This window comes from Melozone crissalis, unplaced genomic scaffold, assembly GCF_028551555.1.
Source record: "Melozone crissalis strain CALT ecotype California unplaced genomic scaffold, PUWL_Pcris_2 ptg000042l_1, whole genome shotgun sequence".
Taxonomy (NCBI): Eukaryota; Metazoa; Chordata; class Aves; order Passeriformes; family Passerellidae; genus Melozone; species Melozone crissalis.
In genome coordinates, this window is record NW_026535820.1 from 44358053 (window position 1) to 44379953 (window position 21901).

The window sequence follows — 21901 nt, forward strand, 5'->3', positions numbered from 1 at the left end:
ATATTATGTCATCTAAGTAGCAGATTCAAAGGCAACACTGCAAATATAGTAGAATATAGTGGATAGTGGAGAATATATCTGGATTTTTACCACAAAAATTGTAATGCATTATTGTTCAATCGCATACTTAGGCAGAGGAACTTCAGACTTTAGACGAGTGTGTCAAAAGTCTAAATACAAATTAGCAGTCCATAAGCCTCAAACAATAGTAATTTCAGTTTAACTTTAAAATTGCCATTCATTTTAGTCCTTTCTACCTCTCTACTTTTACATGAGTCAGAAGTACATAATGTGATTTCATGAACTGCTATGAGAATTGTATGAAACCACATGCATATTGGGAAAAAAGATATTTCATGGCAGTGTCATGGTGCTGATTCTATCTAAGGAATGCAACAGAACTGAGAATAAGTCACAATTGCTCTATCAAACATTAAAACAGGATTTAAAAAATAATTTAGTTTGTATCTAAAAACTACACTTTACATAAAATGATTATACTAGAAACAAATGATTCTACAATTAAAAGATAAATGCCTGCCTATTAATAATGGACCAAAACTAAATAATTCTTTTCTTGGACAGCTTAATTTCAGAATCAGCTCCAGGACTTCCCATAGGTAAAAGGGCATGCTAGCTTTAAGTTTGATCAAACTAAATGCATTTTCCTTATTTTAGCATCCTGTGTCAGCATGAGAAGGTGTAAAGTGAATTTAAAAATTCCTAAGTAATAATTATGTATGCTATTGAAACTAGAACAGAGAGAATACCAGCTTCAACCTTTTTCCTGTACTATAGCTCTATATTCATTTAATTGACTTGTAGAAATTCATTATGCAGTCCAGAAAAAGGAAAATTGCTTGCAACAAATGTATGAGGAAAAAGAAGTCCCTAACTGATCATCCTACAGAGGCACTATTAACTTTAGTGGACCAACATGAAACATAAAATTCTGCTACTGCTTGGGGAGAGGAAAACCCACTGAATTACTTAAAAGTAATTAAGACTTGGTTGAAGCAGCATCTGCACTTTTATAATATTCCAGGACACATAATCATTAGAGTAATGAAATTAAATGTTTATCTTATGAGGCAGGAGTGCATAGGTATCATAGTATTTTCTTATCATTTCACATTGTGTTATGTGGAAAACTTCTTGTAATCGATTTTTAATTTTTTAATACTTACAAGACCATCAAAAATGTCCCTCTGATGCACATGAACAGTGATTAATGTCTCGTATTTAACTCGCTCAAATGGACTAAGATCTTTTGTTGTCATATCTATCAACATGTTCAGAAGATCCAGGAAAAACTGGTTTGTCTTACGCATAACTTTTTTATCCTGCTTGGCAAGAGTCAAAGCTTCTTCTGAGTCTCTTGTCCAAATCATTTGGATCCCCAATAACCCAACCTTAGGAAACACAGAAGTATATGTTTCATAATCTTTTCTCTTTCACCTAAAATGTTCATTCAAAGACACAGAAAAACTAAAGAAATTTTTCTCCTATTTTATGTATAAAATTACTTTCCATGGATTCATACAGAGGTCATATTTTGTGTGTCCAGCTGCATTCATAAATGCATAGTTAAGCCTGTACCTCAGTCTTGTAGATACTGCCTACAGTGCATTGCTTATACAACTGCTTCATATAATTTACAGTATATATGAAAATACTATAGGTAACAAATATACTTTATATAAATAGTAACTAGCCAGTGAATAATTACTGCTTCAATTTGAAATATTTTTAGAGTAATTCACAAAGTCTTTATTCCATCTCCAATGTTCCTGATCACAAGGGAAGCTTCTACTAAAAAATAATTTTCCCTCAAAAACATCCTCAGTTTCAAATCTTTAGCAATACATAGCATTATCCTGAATAAATGAACAAACATACAATTTTACTACTTTTCTTCCAGCAGTCAAGCATTAAGCTTGTAAAAAATAGTGTTAACTTCATTATGTTAATTTATTGCATTCAGCTTCCTTTTTAAACAGGAGCTTTAGGGTAACTGATCTTTTGGGTTCAGCTCTGTAAAGCTGAAACTTAAAAGACTGAGATGATTCAAATAAAATTAAATGCTAGTTTTGTACTTAACAATGGCTGCAACTTTGAATGCAAAGACAAGAAGAAAACCTGATAAATATCTGGGAATAATTCTTCATTCATTTAGCAATGATATTACCTGGGCTGGGTAAGTAGAAAGAAATTCAGTAATCTCGAAACTTGTTTCCTGAATGTCCATAGCTGCCTGGCGAATAACTTGGTGCAGTGATAGCTGGGATTCCTTCAACAGAGAGCTGAGCCAAACTTCCACATTACCTTCAGCCATTACAGGTCTAGCCAGCTCTACAGTCTCACCCTCTCGTGAACTAATTGACAGTATACGATCATATATCTAGTAAAAGAAAAAATATCTTGTGTTTATAGATACATTATTTATCTTTACAATAATTAATATTTTCCTGCAATCATTCCATTACACCAATTTAAGTAACTAATGAATTATATCAACTTGCTCAATGAAATGTAAAGACTATTAAATCATTATTTTGCTATGCAGAAAGGCTTTAAACAAAACACTGTCATGAACAAGGAGACAAACCTAATATATTGACAATTCCTGAATCTCACTAAAGTTTCAGTGGCAATCCTGTGCCATGTGCTCTAGGATGACCCTGCTTGAGCAGGGAGGCTGGACCAGACTACCCACTGTGGTCCCTTCCAACCTGCCCCATTTTGTGATTCTGTAACAACATCCACTTTCCAGTCACAATAAAGAAAGCCTTCCCCCATTATTGGTGGGTCAACAGCCGAACAAAATTTACAGCCTTAGAATCAAAAATAATGAAAACAGAAAAGTTAAGGAACGTGGACAATCAAAGGAATTTCAAAAGCATGGGGAGGTAATTAGTTTCTAAGAAAGTGCATATATAAGAAGAAAATGTTGCTATCTGTTCTTGTAAAAGGTATAAGAAACGTGTTCTTCAAACACTGTGAAGGTACAGTAAAGGCAGGTCAGAAACAGGAGAGACAGTACATACTCTCTTTTTCTTACATACAGCTCTTTCTTACAATGAAAACATGAATGGAAAAATACAAATACAGGCTATGTCAAGATATAAATAAGCTTGTAAAGACTCAAAAGCTTATTTGAGAGGAAGCCACAAAATAAAAGTTCAGTACATGGGTGGATTTTTCTGAAATTTAAGCAATGGTGCAAATTTTTGTTTTGCAATTCTACATGAAGTTTTCCTACATCGTGAATGAGGATATGAAACAATTCTTAAACGAAGAAAGCCTACTCAGCATCAAATAGTTAGTGAATAAAGTAAAACAGCAGAATGCCTTATGCAACCAAGTAGCTCTCTAATTTAGCAAGTATGACACATTGTTAATGTGAAGGAATGTAACACTGAGGCGTGTGCAGTACATACCCTTTCATGGAACCTGACAGTTTTGATGTTGTCAAACACATTCAGCAGATGTGCCTGTATATTGTGAGAGTTGGATGCCTGGCCAAGAATTTCTAAGAGAACAGGATCTGACACGAAGAAGAATCGTGGAAATAGCAGGCGCTTTTTATCCAGGTACCTGCATTTTTTAAAAATTGGTAGAGAATCCGGGAGGGAGTAGATGGTAAATGATTTGGATTGATTTCTACATCCTTTCCTCTTTAAAAGTGGTGTTTCTCACAATTTATTATACAATTTTTAGCTGTAGCAATAACAAATTTTATGCATCATACATTCATGTTAAGCATCTGCTTTAAAGCTACTCTCTTATTATCAGAAATCATTTCATGCAAAACTTTTATTATTTGCTATAATCTAAACACCAGTAAAAAGAAAAGAAACTAAACTGAAATAAAATATTTTTACATTAACTCTTTTACTTGCTGTTTACATCTCTCAAGCTGAATGTCTCCCAGATCTGTGAAAGGTGTGAATGGGACACACAAATCTAGACTGCCTTCTGGATTGAAACTAGACTGAAACCAGCTTGGTTCCAACAGAGATAGACAGTGAGTGACACCTTAGCCACAAATGAAATACTTATCTATGAGTTGGTTTCTTTGGAGATGTTATATTATTCTACTAACTTGTCTGCTCAGTTCAACTGCATTCACAGTAGAATAAGAACATGATCTTTCAAAGTTCATGGGACAGTACTTGAGCAATTGCTCTTTCCCCAGTTACACAATGCATAACCATCTGGCCAAGAACATGGTCTCATAGTAATCTTACCCTGTGAGCGATTTCTGACAGATTTCAAGCTGCTCCAGTAAATGTGGTAATAATTGTCCCATTATTTCATCTCCAACACAGCACTGAACAACATTGGGTGTTTCATGAGCTCGGGTCATGATCCTTACCCAGGATTTATCAATGTTAGAGAAACGCTTTGCTTCCTGTTGAAACATGACAGTGAATGTGGAATGGAAGAAATGGAGGAGGGAAGAGAGAAGAGGGAAAAGGCACCTGCTTCCAGAACCAGCACCCAGTAATCTCAACAGCAATCTTCTGACTAGTAATCACATGTCTTCTAGAAATATTTCAGCTTAGACACAATTCTTTCAGCTTACACAATAGAGCTTATTTTACACTTGGCTGTCAAGCCTGCTATGTACTTTCTCTTACATTTCTAGAGAAAAAGACAGAAAACTCATTATACTTGAATTGGAGCTTCAAAGCCAAAGCTTTTTTTTCTAAAACTAAAGCTCGTTTTTAATTTGAAAAACCATGCAGGAAAGTTTAAGATAAGGATTCCTAGGTACTACTATGATAGTGGTAGGTACTACTACAGAAGGCTACTACTAGGCACAATGTAAAGCTGTAAACTAATATGTATTTAAACAGTCTAGAAATCAAAAGATCAAACAGATCACATGATTTTCTTATTCTTTCTCACACCATGTCTTCCATTGGCACTGCTTACCTAATTTCCTAGCAAGATCAGTTTTGTTAAATACTAAAAGAAATTAAATTTAATGTTACTGCATCAATGACATCACAGTACAGTTTTATTCTTAAAATGTTGCTAAGAAAATGAAAAAAGGCATGTCTAGAAACCTTTGGAAGCTGCCTTGCTATATCACCACCAATAAAAACAGCTTCTAAATAAATCCACAAGTTCTGCACAGTCAGCCAGTTCTCAATTATATCCGTTGTGTTGGAAAGATAATGCACCCATTTCTGAATCTGTGTCTTGAATGGTGTATTGTATCTACAATTAAAAAAAAAAAAAAAAGAGGCATTTCTTCATTTCAAGAAAAAAACCAAGAATCTTGAAAGACAGCATATAAGTCACAGGACGAGGACTAGTTTTTATGCTTAAATTTTTTCAATTGAAAGTATAAAAGCTTAATTCAGCTAGTTGGCAGCTCTAAATCCAATCAGCTCCAACTTGCTGCTGTGTACACAAGGTGCATAGCACAGCTCTGATCCAACAGGAGTAGGGCAGGAGCAAGACTACAATTTCACTCTAAGGTAAAGGGACTACCCAAGATCCTGAAAGCTGTAAACTCAGAGTTCCTGAACTCTCCCAAACTCCTGATTTTGAGCATCTGCCTGATGATCAGGTTCTGTGTTCCTTATTTATCAGTGTATTTTGGCATGTAAAACCAGACAAACTGAAGCTCACTCTAATTGGGATTTTCAGCACCTTTGGCATGAGGCAATGACCTGTCAAAAGGGCAGCATAGCAGTGCCTGTCACACCCGTAGTATGCCTGCCATAGCCAGGCAGTGTTCTCTCTTATGTCCCCACTTTTATTAAAGTGCCTTTTATTAACATTTTTATCTCTCCCCCCATTCCCTCCCCCCTTTCCTGTTACCTGTTACTCATGAGAGAACCAAGAATCATCAAGCTGTCCTCCAGGGTAGCAATTGTTTCTGATGTGCTGTCACCTCTTAAAAGAAGCTCCCCACGAGTTTTAAAGTTTGCAAAGTTAAACATCTTGTTATCCCATTCAGCTATCACTTGTTTTAACTTCTGCTCAATGTCTCTCTCCTTCACAGCACAGGTGCAGATATCCTTTTAAATAAACAGGATATCAAAACAAAATATGAATCCCTCAAGTCCCTGATATATGAATCTAGCTCTTATTTCCTTTAACACTAGTTAACATTAGGCTCATGAGCAACTATTAAGTGGAAAGGTCTACAGATATACAAACACCATAGCTAATAATCTGTATACCACATCCCAGTTTAATCAACTCTGAGGAGGGGAATAAAATAATAATATAGTGATTACTTTTCCTAAGTTTAATGTCACAATGCAAGGTACCCTTACAAATGGCATGGTTTATAAAAAAAGAAGTTGGCACCATGATACATTTGTGTCATAATTTTATACAAAAACCTGAAGTGATTGTCCATGTCTCTGTTCTTTCTAAAGAAATTTTTTGATTTCCTTCTTGCTTCTGATACTCCTATACTGTACAAGCAAATTGTTGGTTTCATGTTTCCATATTTCTTCCTTCACAATACCTCTATTTCCTCTTTATATCTTAATAGTGGAGCTTCCATTATATTCCTCAGTTTAAATGTTTCACTCTCCACATCAAATCTGTGTTCAGTGAGATCCATAATCTGCTTCCAGTGCCGAGGCATCATTGCTTTACTTGACATGTGCTCAAGCAATGGGCAACATTCACTGAAGTCCTCTATGATCTTCTTTAGGTCAAGGAAAGGCTGCCATTCCTTTACAGCACGAGGGAGTTTACGGCACCTACATGGAGATAAAGCAAGCCTTTTCAAAAAGTTTCAAATACTCGCTCTTTAAAGCCACAGTATATGGTTTTAACAGCAGAACATATACTTTCCAAATTCAGGTTACATTTAATTTAGAGTTTCTGTATGTGCTTCATCATGTTAGAAAATCTATTTCCAGTCTGTTTCAGTAACTGATAGCTAGATAGGCAGCTACAGCCTCCTCTTAAGGAGTGTAGCTGCATAATTTTAATAACGCTGTGCAAGCGATCTTCAAAACCAGTTGAAATGTTCTACATCTTGATTTCATCTTTTGGTGAGACTGATGATATGCACTGCTCTGAACTCTAGAAAACCCCCATTCCCCAGGGTTTAATTGTTAAAATTTTTTGATTCCTGGTTTGATGAAAAGTTCATTATGCATGCAATATAACCCATTTTGTAGAGAAAACTACTCAGCAATTCACTAACTTGCCTTTGACATCTAGCATAAATCTATCTCTCATGAACAACAATACTACAACAAAAAGGTGAAACTTTCCTTCATACAAAATAAATAACAATTTCAACATCTATTCCAAGCTTATTAAAAAAGGTAGCCAAGAATCTGTCTAAGGAATAATAATGCTCAGCATTTAGAATCTAAATTTTCCTTGATTTTATGACATTGGTAATGGATATATTTTTCAATTTAAATCCACATTTTTCATGCCTCACTAAATAAATACATACTCATATATTATTATTGGTGCTAACCAATTATAATCACGAAGTTATAATCAAGAAGTACTTTAGGCAACTTTAACACAGCAGCAGTTTCTCACCTGTTCTGAAATTCCATAAGTTCACTGTTAATTTTTTCAATGTCTAATTCCAACCAAAGAATGTCATAGTAGCCACTGATGGTGTCAATGACACTGTTATATAGATTATAGAGTTTCTGCAGCAGATTCAATTGCTTCTTTATTTCAAGCAGTTGAAGACACTGAGTAACTGGCAAACCAAAAAGATCTTCTCCACCTGCACAAGTAATATATTTCCGAAAGAGATTATCACATCGATTCTAAGAAAGAAAAAGAAAAAAGTTACATAAAATAACTAAATAATAATAAATTATTAAAAAGTTAATAAAAATTACTAAATATTCAAGATCTGAAATGATTATTAGAGCTGAATTAGAAAATGAAATAAAATAAGAAAATAAAATCTAGGAAATAATAGAAAGATATAGAGAGATAGTAACAGCTTACACTGTCAACAGCTTTGTCAACAATTTTCTTGAGAAAAGCAACTTTTAGTTAGCTTGGAGGCACATCTTTAGAAGCTGACAGGAAAACCATTTACTTCATGTTGCACAGTGACAGAACAATAAATGCTAAGACTGCACTTGAAAGAGGTGAAGCATGACACACAAAGAAATAAAAAGATGGATACAGCAAATTCTACCTCTCCAAGTATTCTGTGCAAATCTTATTGACTGTTGAAGGAAGAATTACTACCATTACAGCAGCAAAGAAAAACATGATTTAATTGTCAATTGCAATATAACTCAGGGAACATAGTAGGAAGTCAAATGAATAGCAGTATGGGAAATGGAGAAGCATTAAAAGTTGTTATTGCAGGAATAGATATTAATAATGATACAAAGACAGACTTCAACCACAAAAAAATGAACACAGTAATGAACACAAGAATAGCCTATAGCCAAATACACTAAACCTGTGGGAAGGCTCTCATCAGAATATTGTATCTAGCAATCACTCCACATTATCTGTGCAGCCTTTATGTTGACTCCTAAAAAATTTTAGATTTTAACAGTATTCCTTGCAAATGCATAGAAAAATTTCAATATAGCTTTCACTGAGACAAAACAGACTTTGCCAAATGAGTAACCCTATCTATCAATGAAAGTTCATTCAACTACTGAGATTCCTTTTCAGAGCCTTTATGTGTTAGCTCACTTGTAGTATTAAGTAATGTCTTAAAATTAACAGCACCTGGAATATAGTAAGCCTGTCATTGGCTTCCTGAGGTGTTAAACCAACCACCATTGGACCATTCTAAAAGGAAAAAAAAAAGACATCAATTTAGAGGATGAGAAGAGCCCAACTTATTTCTAATCAGCACTTTCTAAATGCTAACCTCAAACACTTTTGCAGCCTCCAGATCCCCTCCCCAGATCAGACATCAACTGAACCAAGGGATGACAGTTAACCTTCTAGAACAAACACTTTTTTTAAACAGATTTAAAAAATCAAATAATTGTATTTTTAATGCAGAAATTTTTCATTACACTGCAAAAGCTAGGAATCATAGCTCATTTTTTGAGTAAAAGTCAACATTACTTAAATGATTATGCAAGATTAGTTCACCTTCGCTCATTCTAATGAAAAAGAATGTGAGAGCTTAAGTCACTTGGACATATAGCAGAAAGAAAGAAGAGTTTTCTGATGCTAACATAGCTAACCATTAATCCTAGTCTTCACATTTTTTCATGATAACTAGATGCTTTTCAAAAACCTTAAATATCTCAATTCTTAATTTTTAGGAACTGATTACCAGCATTACTTACATCAGTCATATACAAAACATTAATCAAACCTGCCCTGAACTGAAACCCAAACACCATCTTAACAAGAATAAACCTATTCAACAGTAGAGGCCCATCCTATTATTTAGTCAAATCAAAAAACCTTTCCATGTTCCCATTGCCCTGAAAAAATTTCTCCAATACAATAAAATAAACACTTGCCTGATCATAATCTGAGTAGAACCGTGCACAGTCTTCTGTAAAAATCTTCACAGCATTAATAAGCTCTCCTCTGAAGTTTGGCTGCAAAGCAATGAGCTCATCCTGCACTTCATTTGCACGGATTAGCAGTTTTTCCCAAGTGTAGCGCAACGTGTCCACCTTCTCTGTCTCTTCCTTGGCAACAAGAAGATCATATTTGCTCAACATAGCATAGGATTCCTGCCAGAAATTTGGATCAAGATACATAAAATGTCAACTTCACTTAACTTTGTAAACATATGGAAAACATATATTTAAAATGGTAAAATTTAAAATTTTTAAGAATGAAGAATGATTGGTTAGAAAAAGAAATTCTGTTCTTCTTGCATAGCCATTATCAAAATTGGGCAAACCAATACCAAACTGGAAGAAATATCTGCATTTTTTTCTCTGAGCATTGATTTCAGCTTGTACCACCAACATATGAACATTCTACATAGTGAAAACCCTTGGTGAATTTTCACTAAAACACAACTGACATTAAAGTTCTATAAATTAGCACAGGGTAGGGTAGCAATAAACCTGTGGCAGTTTCATTTGAAAATTGTTGTATGAAGTGAAATTATTTCTATTCATTCTTTCCAGTTTGATCAAATTGTAGCCAAATTTCAAAAATGGAAATGCAACTATCTGTCTACTACAACACTATGTAGAAAATATGCCAACTTCCCTTACAAAACTGAAGCATCGCTTCCTGTGCTTCAGGACCCAAGGCTCCTGCCTGCAGAATTGGAAGCTTATCGGCAATCAGGATCATGAACATGTCTTAGGAAAAAGAATTCTACTGAAAAATCAAAGGTGCATTTTGCCATACTATAGCATTCTTAAATAAATACTCTGGTCAGGAATGCAGAGAAAGAGTTACCATCTGTTTTTAAGCCTGCCATTTGTCAGATGTTCAGTAAATGCATTCTATCACATTAACTTTTTTTTATGAAGTCAGCTGCTTTTGTTTATTTCAACTTATACAGCTCATAAAAGCAATCAATCTCGTATACTCTGCTTATCATTAGCTTTTTACTCTTCTTAAGGCTTAGCTAAAAAAAAAAAAAAATTAGGAATCTCATTCCTTTTTATACACAGGTTTCTTCCACAAAGAAAAGATTTCTTGCATTAAATACCTGTATTCCTCTTACCCACATCATTCAATTTCTACACTGTTCACCAAACCACATCTTACCTCAGCAAGTTTACATTTGCCCAAACCAGAATTTCACACAAAAAGGTTTACAGGAACACAACAAGCTTGTTACTCAACATTCAACACATATTAAATCATACATTTTCAAAATTAACCCAGAAAGTAATTGCTCTCTTGAAACAGTACCCGTACATGCAACATTCCCACTAGCTACCTCAATGGGGCCAATCTGAGAGTCAATAGAGATCTGTAGTTCTCTGATCTCTTTTAAAGCTGACATGGCTATTCTGATATCATCCAGGTCCGTGATGCTGCGACTTAACTTCTTGCCAGTTTCCTCTATAAAAGTCAAAATTGCTTCCATCTGTGTTCTGTACTTATTATTGCAATGACACCCCAGCAAAGTCATCCAGGCTTTGGTTTCTGATCTCAGTGCTAGCTTCAGATCAGCTAAAAATATTGAAAAATAAATAGATATTAGATACTGTAAATATTTGTTAAGATGCACTTTCAGTCTTTTTAATTACATTTGTTCTCTTCAGTGCCAGTTCTGGTTTTTCAGTCTAACCCTTCACATACAGAGATGATGAAATCACATGGACACCTTGATGTGGTTTATAAAATTGCTTGCAATTCATTATTGCTTTCTTCCTATTCTTCTCAGAATTTATCATCTTTTCTACTGGAAAGATCATCTAAAAACATTGAACAATTAATAGATATTAGATATCATAGATTTTTTCCAGGATGTACCTAGTGGAAAGATGAGGCTGGTCTCCATACTCATCATCTTGCTCATTTATCATTATACAAACTTCTGTCCTATACATCATTAATGAATTGATTAATATTCTCATCAAAGCCTAAAATCTTTTCAAAAATTAATCTTTAAAAAAAAATTCCTCGGGGAGGAAATTAGGAGTCTAATTACGAAAGCTGAAGAAACAAAGTTTGATCGTAGCACTGGTGAAATTGTTAGATAGAAGGGGATTCAGCTGTCTCACTGCACGCAGCTGAGCAAGGAGAAAAGTAACATAAACTTACCATCTTACTCCCATGAAATATGTACCCCTGGGAATCAGTGACACAAGGATGGGCAAACATCTACCATCTACTATCCATCCCATAAGTGAGCAGACGTATCCAGGTGAGGTAATAAACTCCAGCTGAGCCTCACAGATATTCTTGTGTTAGAGTTTCATTTGCAGCATTTACAGCCAAACAGCAAACAGCCCTTCTCTCTCCCTTCCTCCTTTCCATTTTAATCTAGTTCACCCACCCAATACTGTCACATCTCTCCTTCCTACTGGAGTTAGAAAGTACATGTATCTGGAGAAAATCTGAACTATACCAGTGTACAGGGCAATAGCTCCCACGCAGATGTATTCAGGCTCAGAACTGATTTTCAGGTCCAGGTCTTGGAAATGCAGAATTTCAGATTCCAATTCATAGAGTGATGGGTTTCCCTCCATTAATTTATTAATGGTTTCCTTCTTGTCCCTCTGCCATATATGGTGGTAACAACTAAAACTCTCCAAAGCTGTAAGCACTTCCTGAAAGACATTTAAAAGTTCAAAGGAAGATTCTCAGCATCATGTATATAGCATGCATATAATTTCTTAGCAGCTGCTCATTAGAGTACATTACAAACTCCATAGTGGAGCAGGCTGAATCATCTCACTAAACAAACGGTTGCTGATAAATTTATGCTAAAGCAAGTTCCATTACTGATCACACAGAGTGCCAGAAACCCTATGTTCATCACATCAAATTTGTCAGATTAGTTTAAACATTTGCCAATTAAGTGAATCTTCAGCCAATAAAATAATTGGAATCAGTAGGAAGTAAAGTTTAAAACTAGGATACAGTACACTTGTCCTTCCCTGCCATTTCTTAAGCTAGAAACTGAAACCTGAGCTCCAGGGCCCAGCAAAACAAGAAAAAATCATTCTGAAATAATGAAGCTATGAGACAATTTTTTTAACATTAATTTTTACGCTCAATTCAGGTCTCTTTGATTTGAATATCATTTAATGAGTGTGAAAGAGAATTGTTCTTTTGGTTCTCAGGAGTTCAGAAAAGTTAAACCATCACTGCATCTAATTAAACAAGTAAATGAGAGATGAGTGCTACAAAAAATAATCCACACCATGACTTATGATAAACACAGTACATGCAGGCATTTAAAGCTGGGCAAATGATAAAAGTTTACGGTATTACAAAATACCATGATAACTATCCACCATTATCAACTATTCAGCACCAGTTTGGTAGCTATGTTTTAGTAGCACTGAAGTTACAAAGTTAAAGATTTTCACATAGCAAGTCTCTTAAAAGATTGGACCAGCCCCAGAAGAAACTGATGCAAAGCTCTCTAAAGAAATACAATTTACTAAAGAGTGCATAGAATAAGAACAAGGCAAAGAAATTATGCATATCCTTTAAAATATATCCTAACCTACACTAGCAAACCCTACACAGCACTTTACAAATGCCAATCTGACAGCTAATTTTCCTCTAAAAACCTTCATACCCTCTTTGTAATGTGGTCAGAAATCATGCTGACTTCATTAGCTACACATAACACAACTACACTTAGAGTTTTTTATGATGTTTTAATTTATGCAATATTAAAAACCTCATCTCTTGGAACAGAGCACACTTAATCCATGTTACACTTTTAAAGCATATTTGCAAATTTTCAGCCACATGTTTTCTATCCACCATCCTAAACTTTTTCATTATTACATTTTAATTACAACTGTAAATGCCTACCCTTATTACCCAAGGATAATAAAACTAACACATTAATATCCCTTGAATAGTGATATTAGATTAACATCTCAACTGTCTTACCCCTTTTGTAGAATTGATGGCACTGCTGAGTAAAGACACTAATTTAATAATTTCTTTGTTCTCTGAAACATGCTTGAAGTAGTTCTGGCTTTCTGCAGTATCAGATGAACTGAGTGATGCTGCATCTGATCCACTATCTATAAAAGAAGACTCAAATATAGATGCAGGCTTAGGACAGACAGACTGGTTAGGAGAAGTGAATTCCCACAGAAAAAACTGAATGACATATTTTTTCAATGAGCATGCATTTTAAAGTTGAGTGTTCTTAAAGGCAACTTGAAATCAAGGAGGCCAACACAAATTCATAAACATCTCAGTTTTAGTAAAATTGTTCCATCTAGGTACCCTGTCAAATTTGGAACAAGTTCCACACCAATCTTTCAAACAGAATCTTTCCTCTTCTCTTCTCCCTCAATGTTTATGCTCTATGCTTCATTTAAGTGATTCATCTATATATCAGCATTTGCTCACTTTGCTTACTTACAGCACTAAGCATTTTTATTTTCTGAAATACCCCACAACTGACAATTTGAAATACAAATTAACTCTGAGAAGATGACCATAAACAGTCCACAAAAAGGAATAAAGGTTTAAAAAGTCCATCACTTAGCAAATATCCACAAGTTTGACTTTATCATCATTTTTTATTTTATCTCTTGCAAGCCAAATTCTTAGTTTTGAAAGACTAATTCAACTTCTTAACCAGTTCTAGTATTACTGTCCTACTTTTTAGGTGCATAAGAGAGAGCTAACATAAAAGGACTCAAATGTATTTTCTAAGTATCTCAGGTACAATGTAGAGCAATTAACTCTGCTTCATTTTAAACAGTTTCAGAGAAGAAAAACCCAATGAAAGATACAATCTTGAATTTCCTTGAACTAATGACTTCATCAACCTAATGTCTGGTCACAGAACAGAATAATGAAAATCCTTTTAGAAATTCTACTTTATTCAATCTTTTACACAATCCTCTTTACACCAATATTGCAATTTACATAGGCATTGTTATTCAATACCAGGTATTGTGAAAGTTCTTCTTAAAGGGTAAGCGCAAGTTCTAAGATGCCATTTGAACATGCCAAATTACAACCACACTGGCAAATCATGAAAGATTATTCTGTAGCAAAATGATTTTAATTGAAACCAAAGCATTAAAACGCTTCAAGAAGCCCAAAAAATCCCCTGACTCAAATCCACAGAAGGACAAGTGGCAAACCTGCCTTCTAATGAGAAAGAGGTTTCTTCTCTGAGGCAATTTTAAATCTATGAGGTTGTTTAAAATCTATCAAGTCTACTGTTTTTGATGTATTTTGTAATTAATACCTTCCAATACATTCTGTATAAATCACATTTACCTAACATTCAAATTTAGTGATTTCAGAGTTTATCATTACCATGGATGCTCTTCTTTCCAGTCTCTTTCTTTCCATCATCAGGATCGCTGTCTCTGCTCCCACACTGCAACAGAATAACTTTTCTCTCTAACACTTTCTCCTGAAGAGAAAATAATGCTTATTTTTTATTTGCAGCAGTTTCACACCATTAGTTCTAAGCAAGGCTGTTAAAGACACCAACCTTGGATATTCTCTCTTTACTCCAATGTTGAACTCCTTTCATTACTTTCACAATACTATCTACAGCTTTATTAAGTGTCTGCTGTACCTCATCCAAAGAGGGTGTCATGATGATATTAGGGATAGATAGGTTAATATGAGTCCTAATTATAGGATAAGCACCTTTTTTCTTCTTAGACATACTGTGATTTTCTAAATAAAAGACAAAAACAGAAGACAAAAACAAAAGGCTGTTCATATTTTTTTCAAGACATCAAACTAGGCATTGTTTTGATATAAACCAATAAATATATCTCTTAATGTAGAGTATTGAGTGTAATTTCTGAAATGAAAAAGAATTCCTGAGTAATTTATAAGACGTACTGCAAAATTCCACAGAAGCACAAGTGAAAAGTAAGTTCAAAGGTATTTTTCTCCATGAAGCTCCTCTTCAACTTGCTCTGTAAAGATAAATTCTATTTAGCACACAATTTTGTTATCTGGCTGGTACTCCCAGTAAGCATATTAAATTGGGCACAGAACGTCCTTAGAATCTCATACTATTGTATGCCTTATAAACTATAGAGACCAAAGTCAACTGCCCTTATTTTCATTTCTTAAAGGCATGCGACAATAAAACACTTCAAAAGTGTTCCATCACTATGCATGGAAATATCTGAAGGCAATTAGTAAGAGAAAAAAAAAACCTCTCTATTGTTTTTTTATACAGTTTTATGTAAAAAGTAAGGTCAAACAGATCTTGTCAAGTTATCAAGGTCTTAATTTGTCAAGTTAATAATTGATAACTTTTAAGTGATAACTTAGCAAGTTATCAAGGTCTTGTAGAAACTTATCTATCAAGTCTAGCTCCAAATATAATACTTCAGAACAGTACAGTGAGTCCTAAGAGAAACAGCATTGTAATGACACTTTCTTACTCTCACAAGAAAAAATAAGCCTTTGGAAATACACAATGTTATCATCTGTAACTTAACAAGAGAGCTTAATCAAAATTCCTTTGTTTTCCCCTATTTTACACTTGGAAGTCTTGTTTATACAGTTACGGGGAATCACAGGTACATTTTTCTTTATATAGCCTAAAGAGCAATGCACTGCAAGGCAGCCACCTAAGAAGTTGATGGAGGAAGATGCATGAATGCGCTTGCGGATGCTCTCCAGAGTGTGTCGAATGACTTTCAAAAGGGCATCAATATTACGATCATTGAAGTAAGAAAGCAGTTCATTGGCTTCTTCCTCTAACTTTTCTAAATCCATTCTCTTCCTCTTTGCTGTAGGAGATAGGCCAGCCCACATCTCACTGGAATTTTGTGAGGAAGTCAAGCTTTTTGATCTTCTTTCCTCTTCTGTTGCTAAAACATCATAAATCCAGTTAGTTAAATGCACGTAAGGGACTTGAAAATACCATAATGCAACACCTCCACAGGTGTCTGAAATAATTTTAAGGAAAGGCAGAATTATTTATTTGCAATCTGCACCCCAGTGTAACAGGCCTATTCCTATCTGCCTTATTCAGTACAAACTGGTATGATTACCATCAAAATTTAGATATTATTTCTTATTCTCTTTCTCTAGGAAGTCCAGCAATTAACCAAGGCTACTAAGTAGTTCTATGGCATGAACCTTTCCACGTCCACGTTAGATAAATAATACTGACCTAGTCTGTAGATGACAAATGATTGCTAGATTATTCATATCCAGGCAAATGCAAAGAAAAGTCTTTAAACATTAGATGCTATTCAGTACTTCAGTCACGTAAGCTACAATGTCCCCCAACAAAAATTATCAGCATGAAAAAGAAACAAACACCAAGGAATACAATACATTCTTCTTACCTGTATTTTTGTCCTTTTTTTCACCACTGGGTACAATTGACTTATCACCTTCTTTACTGATGTGCTCCTCGGTGTCAAGTAACATGTTTATCAGATCATTAGCAGCAGCTTCCACCAGTGAGCTTTTTAAGTGTAAAATTTGAGAACCTTTTATACAGAGCTCCTGTTATCAAACCAAAACAAAATGCACTTATTGTCACAATTCTCATGTCAATTTCACAGTCACAGCAGCCTTTATTAACACAAATGTCAAGGCCTAAGATTTGTGAAAAACCAGATCTATATACAACATTAATTATAAATTAGTTTGTTCCAAAACACAAGATCAACGATAGATCAACAAGGCATTATAAATGTCTTTCAATATTGTTTTGACTTCTTTCTCAAATCACATGACTCATTAGTTGATATCATGAATCAATATTTATAATGCCTAGTTCCACTAAAAGGCTCCCAAAAGCAATAGCTTCTTAATTTTCCTAACTTTCCAATGTAGGAGATTTAACACTTCTTTTAATCATTGCCAGTTTACATTAATGGGCTGTGCCATAATGAGTATTAGCCAATCATATTTCCCATTTACAGCTAAAAAGAAGATAAAAGCTACACAAGATGTATTTATTATTAAAACAAACACTAAAATTATCAACTAGAGAGAGAAGAAATCAAAGAATGAGATTAAATAAAATTGAGAAATTAATTACAGTACTGTGCATGTTTTTTCTCCCATACTTATAATAAAATCAATCAAGTATGCTTCAGCTAACTATAATTTTTATCAGCAATGGCCTTTTCATATTTTGTTTCTTTGTTCTCCTATATTTCACTCAGCGTAAACAAACATGACCACCTTTGTTTAATTAAAAATCAATAATTGGAAATATTCAGACATTTCCAAATTTTAGGATAATCTTTGGGCTTCCTAATGGTTCTGCTGAGTTGAGAGAGAAGGCAGATGTGACTTGTAATATCACAGCAACTCTTAACAAAGTACTCTGGGATTTTTCTTCTGGGTAATTATTTTTGTTGCAGCAATTACTTTAGAAACTTAAAGACACCTGTTAGGTGGCAAAAGTTATTTCTAGTCCCCTCTAATTAAAAATTACAGTAAGCTTACAAACTGTTACTATTTACATTGTACCCATAACTGGGGTTCTTATACTACTTATTCTGCTAACTCAACTCAATTGGCCATTGTAATTGCTGTGTGTGTAATTGCTGTGTAGCAGTTCAAGTTTTCAAGTTACCATAGTGTTCAGAGAAGATTTTGTGCTCGCTCTCACATATTTTTACCATACTGAATATACACTTTAATACCTGCCCAGTCAGGAAGGTAGCAGCAGGAAAAATAACTATGTATAGTGAGGCTCAAAAACTGCTACTAATTCCATATAATATTATTTAAAGTTTTACTCTGCATTTAACAACAAGGTGAGTTGTTACAAAGGCCAAAGAGTTAAAAACACTAATACAATCAAAAATTTGATTTGTAATAGTTATTACTACAAGAGAAAGGAATGGGGATTATGTAATTGATTTACTACAGTCTTTCTCAAACAACCAAATTTTATTTCAGAAGAAAACACATTAGACATTACAAACTAAAACATGATACCTTACTACTGCTTCACAAAATTCTTTTGACATAATAATGACCTTAATCAGCTTTCTAACCAACAATTTATATGTTTATAGTTAATTACCCTCAACATAATAGTATTTTGATGGGGTGAAGGAAGGGTGTTTTCCCAGAACACCCTCACCCAGGTACTCCTGCGTATATTTTCCACATCCCATTACCCACTCAGGAGAGTTTGAGATACTCATTACACAATCCTTTCCATAGTATTTACTCTCCTCAGGCAATTGCTGGAGAATTCCCTTATTTAAACAGGAATAATGACAAAAAAAATAAAAGATACTAAGATAGAAGTAAAGTTTTTGAGTGATATGAAGGCATAAAAGAAATATCATACACTATCTGGCTTGACATTAAAAATAGAATAGAACATCTCAGCTCAGATCTATTTGCATTTGGTACTTTCGTGCTTTTTTAAGATCCCAGCCAAGCAAGTGGGGATTTCCATTGTATCCCATTTCCATTGTATCCCATGTATGCTTCATTAATTCTGCATTCAGAGGTTTTCTATCTCATAAAAGAGAAAAATATCTAAACTCAAAAACATCAATCTCTTCTTCATGAAACTTTTATCTACTAACCTTAGTCTTTTGAAGAAATTCCTCACAGCTCTGTGGTTCATCTTCTGGCAATATACAGAGTGGCACTCTATTCATTTCTCGAAGGACAGCATCAATACGAAATTCAACCAAGTTATTCACTTGATCAAGCAATAACTCCAGCCCAGCTTTTGAAGAAAACAGAACATTCAAGACAAGCTTAAAAGTTTGAATTAATGGCCTTTGCAGAGTCGCTCAGTGTTGCTTTACCTCAACAAACAAGAGTGCCAAACAATCCAGAGTGTTATTTTACCTTGACAAACTATCATATTCAACTGTATATGAATTCTGCATCTTAACCAATTTACTCCACACATCTAAACTTTTATGGCAAGCTTCACCACAAGAACCATAATTAACTTTTTGCATAACAGATGCTTACCTAGCATATGCTATCTACGTGCTAAAAGATAACTATAACAATGTATAAATATAAACTATTGTACAAATATATATCGCATAGCTTTTTACATAAAATACATTATATATTATAAATGTATATAAGATTAACTTAAAGTATATGTATTTCAAACATGAAGACATAAACATTTAATTGAGTGCCAACAATGTTTCATCTTCTCCTATAGCTTGAACAAGTTGCAACTTAGAGAATCTACTACAAACAGTAACTTTCAGCAAATAAAATCTCTATGCTTCAAACAAACGTTAGAGGCCAAATAGCTAACAATAGTTAACAGAAAACAATCACTAGAATTTTAAAAGTTTAATAGCAATCTGCTCACAATGCTGAAGCTGAAATAGCAGCAAGGTGCCTGATCCAGACTCAAATTACTTTTATTATTCAAAATTAAATTAAGCATAATGTCAGGCTAGCATCCAAATTGCACTTTAATCTGCCATTTCAAATGACGAAAATTTCCACTATAACTACTTATGCAATTTCAAGAAACAAAATTTGTTTGCTGTATTAATTAGGCTGAAGAAAAAGGAATTTGCTATCTTCAGAAAAAAAACACATCTCAGTACAACCTTGTGATAATATTTTGAAAACACTACAAGCTCATCTGTTTTCTAAAGCTGTTGTCCAAAATGCATGTGCACTAGTTTTAAAGAGATTGATGTTTAAAAAAAATTAATATGAAATGCTATTGAGCAATGACAGAGCCAACCGAGTCAGGGTTTTATTCCTTGAGAAGCTGTTTTGTACATTATAGAAACAAATAGCAGGACTAGGAAAAATCTGAAACCTAGGAGCTCTTTTAGAAAGTAGATGTCATTCTTTAAATTCAGAATACACTGGGCCTTTTGCACCATACTTTATGTTTGGTGTAATCCCAACTGTCTAACATACACATTAGTAAATATTTGATGAACATGCAAGACAAAAAGAAGGTGGTTATAAAACAAATGTTTCATGAAATACAGGACAGGTGAAAATTCTGATATCTTTTATATATAAACCAATTAAGTGCAAATCATGTAGAGAACTGTAATCTCATAATATAACTTGCATATGTATAGAACAAATAACCAGAAGTTAATGGAAGGAGACAAGTAACCTACCTAGCTTAGAAAAAACTGTATTAATGTATTTCTCAATATTCAAGGATGTCCAGCTCAATAACATTAGACCTGGCTGGATAGCATCATCTACAATTACTAATCGAGGAGCCATCAGTTGTTCAAAAGGTTGCTGTATTTTCAGTTTAATTCTTTTGTATTCTGCCAACATCACCTGAAATAAATAATGAAAATATTAGTTAATATACACTGATTTGAACCTCTTCATGTACACACATTTATTACTTAAACTAAGACTCATCTGTATGCACATTTCTGAAATTCTTAAGAAGTTATAATTAATTGCTTGGGAAAGGTTTTCATTATTTTTGGCATAAGTTCACAATTTGTTGCTCTTTATATCTCTACATATATTTGTTGCTCTGTGTGAAGCACTACTTCACACAGAAACCAATCTTTGATTGCACTGGTGCTGTGACCGAGTTAATTTCCTTCTCAACGACTCACATGATGCCATGGTTTAGATTTGTGACCACAGCTGTGTTATTAACACACTGATATTTGGGGTATTGCTAAACAGCGTTTGTACAGCATTGAGTCCTTTTCTGCTTCTTGCGCTACTCCGCTGGTGACTGGGACACACAAGACACTGGGAAAGAATGTGGCCAGGACCCCATTGATTAATGGGATCCCATACCTATGACATCATGCTTGAAAATGAAAGCTGGAAGAAGAAGGAGGGACGGGGACACTCAGAGCTATGGTGTTTGTCTTCCTAAGCAGCTGTGATACTGCCTAGTTTTAATAGATTAATTCCTTATTTTCTTCCCTTGTGCATGCATACCTCTTGCCTTCCCTATTAAATTGTCTTTATCTCTACTCACGTTTTATATTTTAACCTTCAGATTCTCTCCCTCATTCCAAGGAGGGGAGTAAGGGAGCAGCTGTGTGACATTTGGTTGCCTACTGGGTTTAAACCACATAACAGAAAAATCTTGCAAATTTCAGTTGGTAAATGAGTGTTACAGAAGACAAAAAGCCCAAGGAAGACTTTCTAGGTGAACTTTCCAGCAATTCTAATAAGATCAGCCTTACCAAAACTATATTATATTATTTTCTTTCTAATACCTCTTTAACCCATTGATTTGGTTTCACATGTTTGGCAATAACATTACAACTTAAAGTCATAAAGTCTTGATTACTTTGGGTTTGTTTGGGTTTTTTTTAAGTAGTCCTTTGACTACTATAAAGTCATTTGACTACTATAA

At 34.3% G+C, this 21901-nt stretch overlaps 1 protein-coding gene across 1 annotated transcript in view; it reads right to left on the reverse strand.

Annotated features, from left to right (window-relative positions):
• Positions 1-21901, reverse strand: part of DNAH5 (dynein axonemal heavy chain 5) — a 113959-nt gene that overhangs the window by 66902 nt on the left and 25156 nt on the right. The window contains exons 16-34 of the mRNA XM_054285448.1: positions 20676-20847; positions 19134-19279; positions 16914-17076; positions 16188-16430; positions 15083-15273; positions 14902-15001; positions 13507-13643; positions 12002-12203; positions 10865-11100; positions 9471-9689; positions 8716-8778; positions 7543-7781; positions 6497-6737; positions 5839-6038; positions 5076-5229; positions 4251-4414; positions 3441-3597; positions 2189-2401; positions 1188-1412 (exon numbers count right to left, since the gene is read on the reverse strand). Coding sequence (XP_054141423.1) covers positions 1188-1412; positions 2189-2401; positions 3441-3597; positions 4251-4414; positions 5076-5229; positions 5839-6038; positions 6497-6737; positions 7543-7781; positions 8716-8778; positions 9471-9689; positions 10865-11100; positions 12002-12203; positions 13507-13643; positions 14902-15001; positions 15083-15273; positions 16188-16430; positions 16914-17076; positions 19134-19279; positions 20676-20847 — 3465 coding nt within the window. The remainder of the gene's footprint in view (positions 1-1187; positions 1413-2188; positions 2402-3440; positions 3598-4250; positions 4415-5075; positions 5230-5838; positions 6039-6496; positions 6738-7542; positions 7782-8715; positions 8779-9470; positions 9690-10864; positions 11101-12001; positions 12204-13506; positions 13644-14901; positions 15002-15082; positions 15274-16187; positions 16431-16913; positions 17077-19133; positions 19280-20675; positions 20848-21901) is intronic.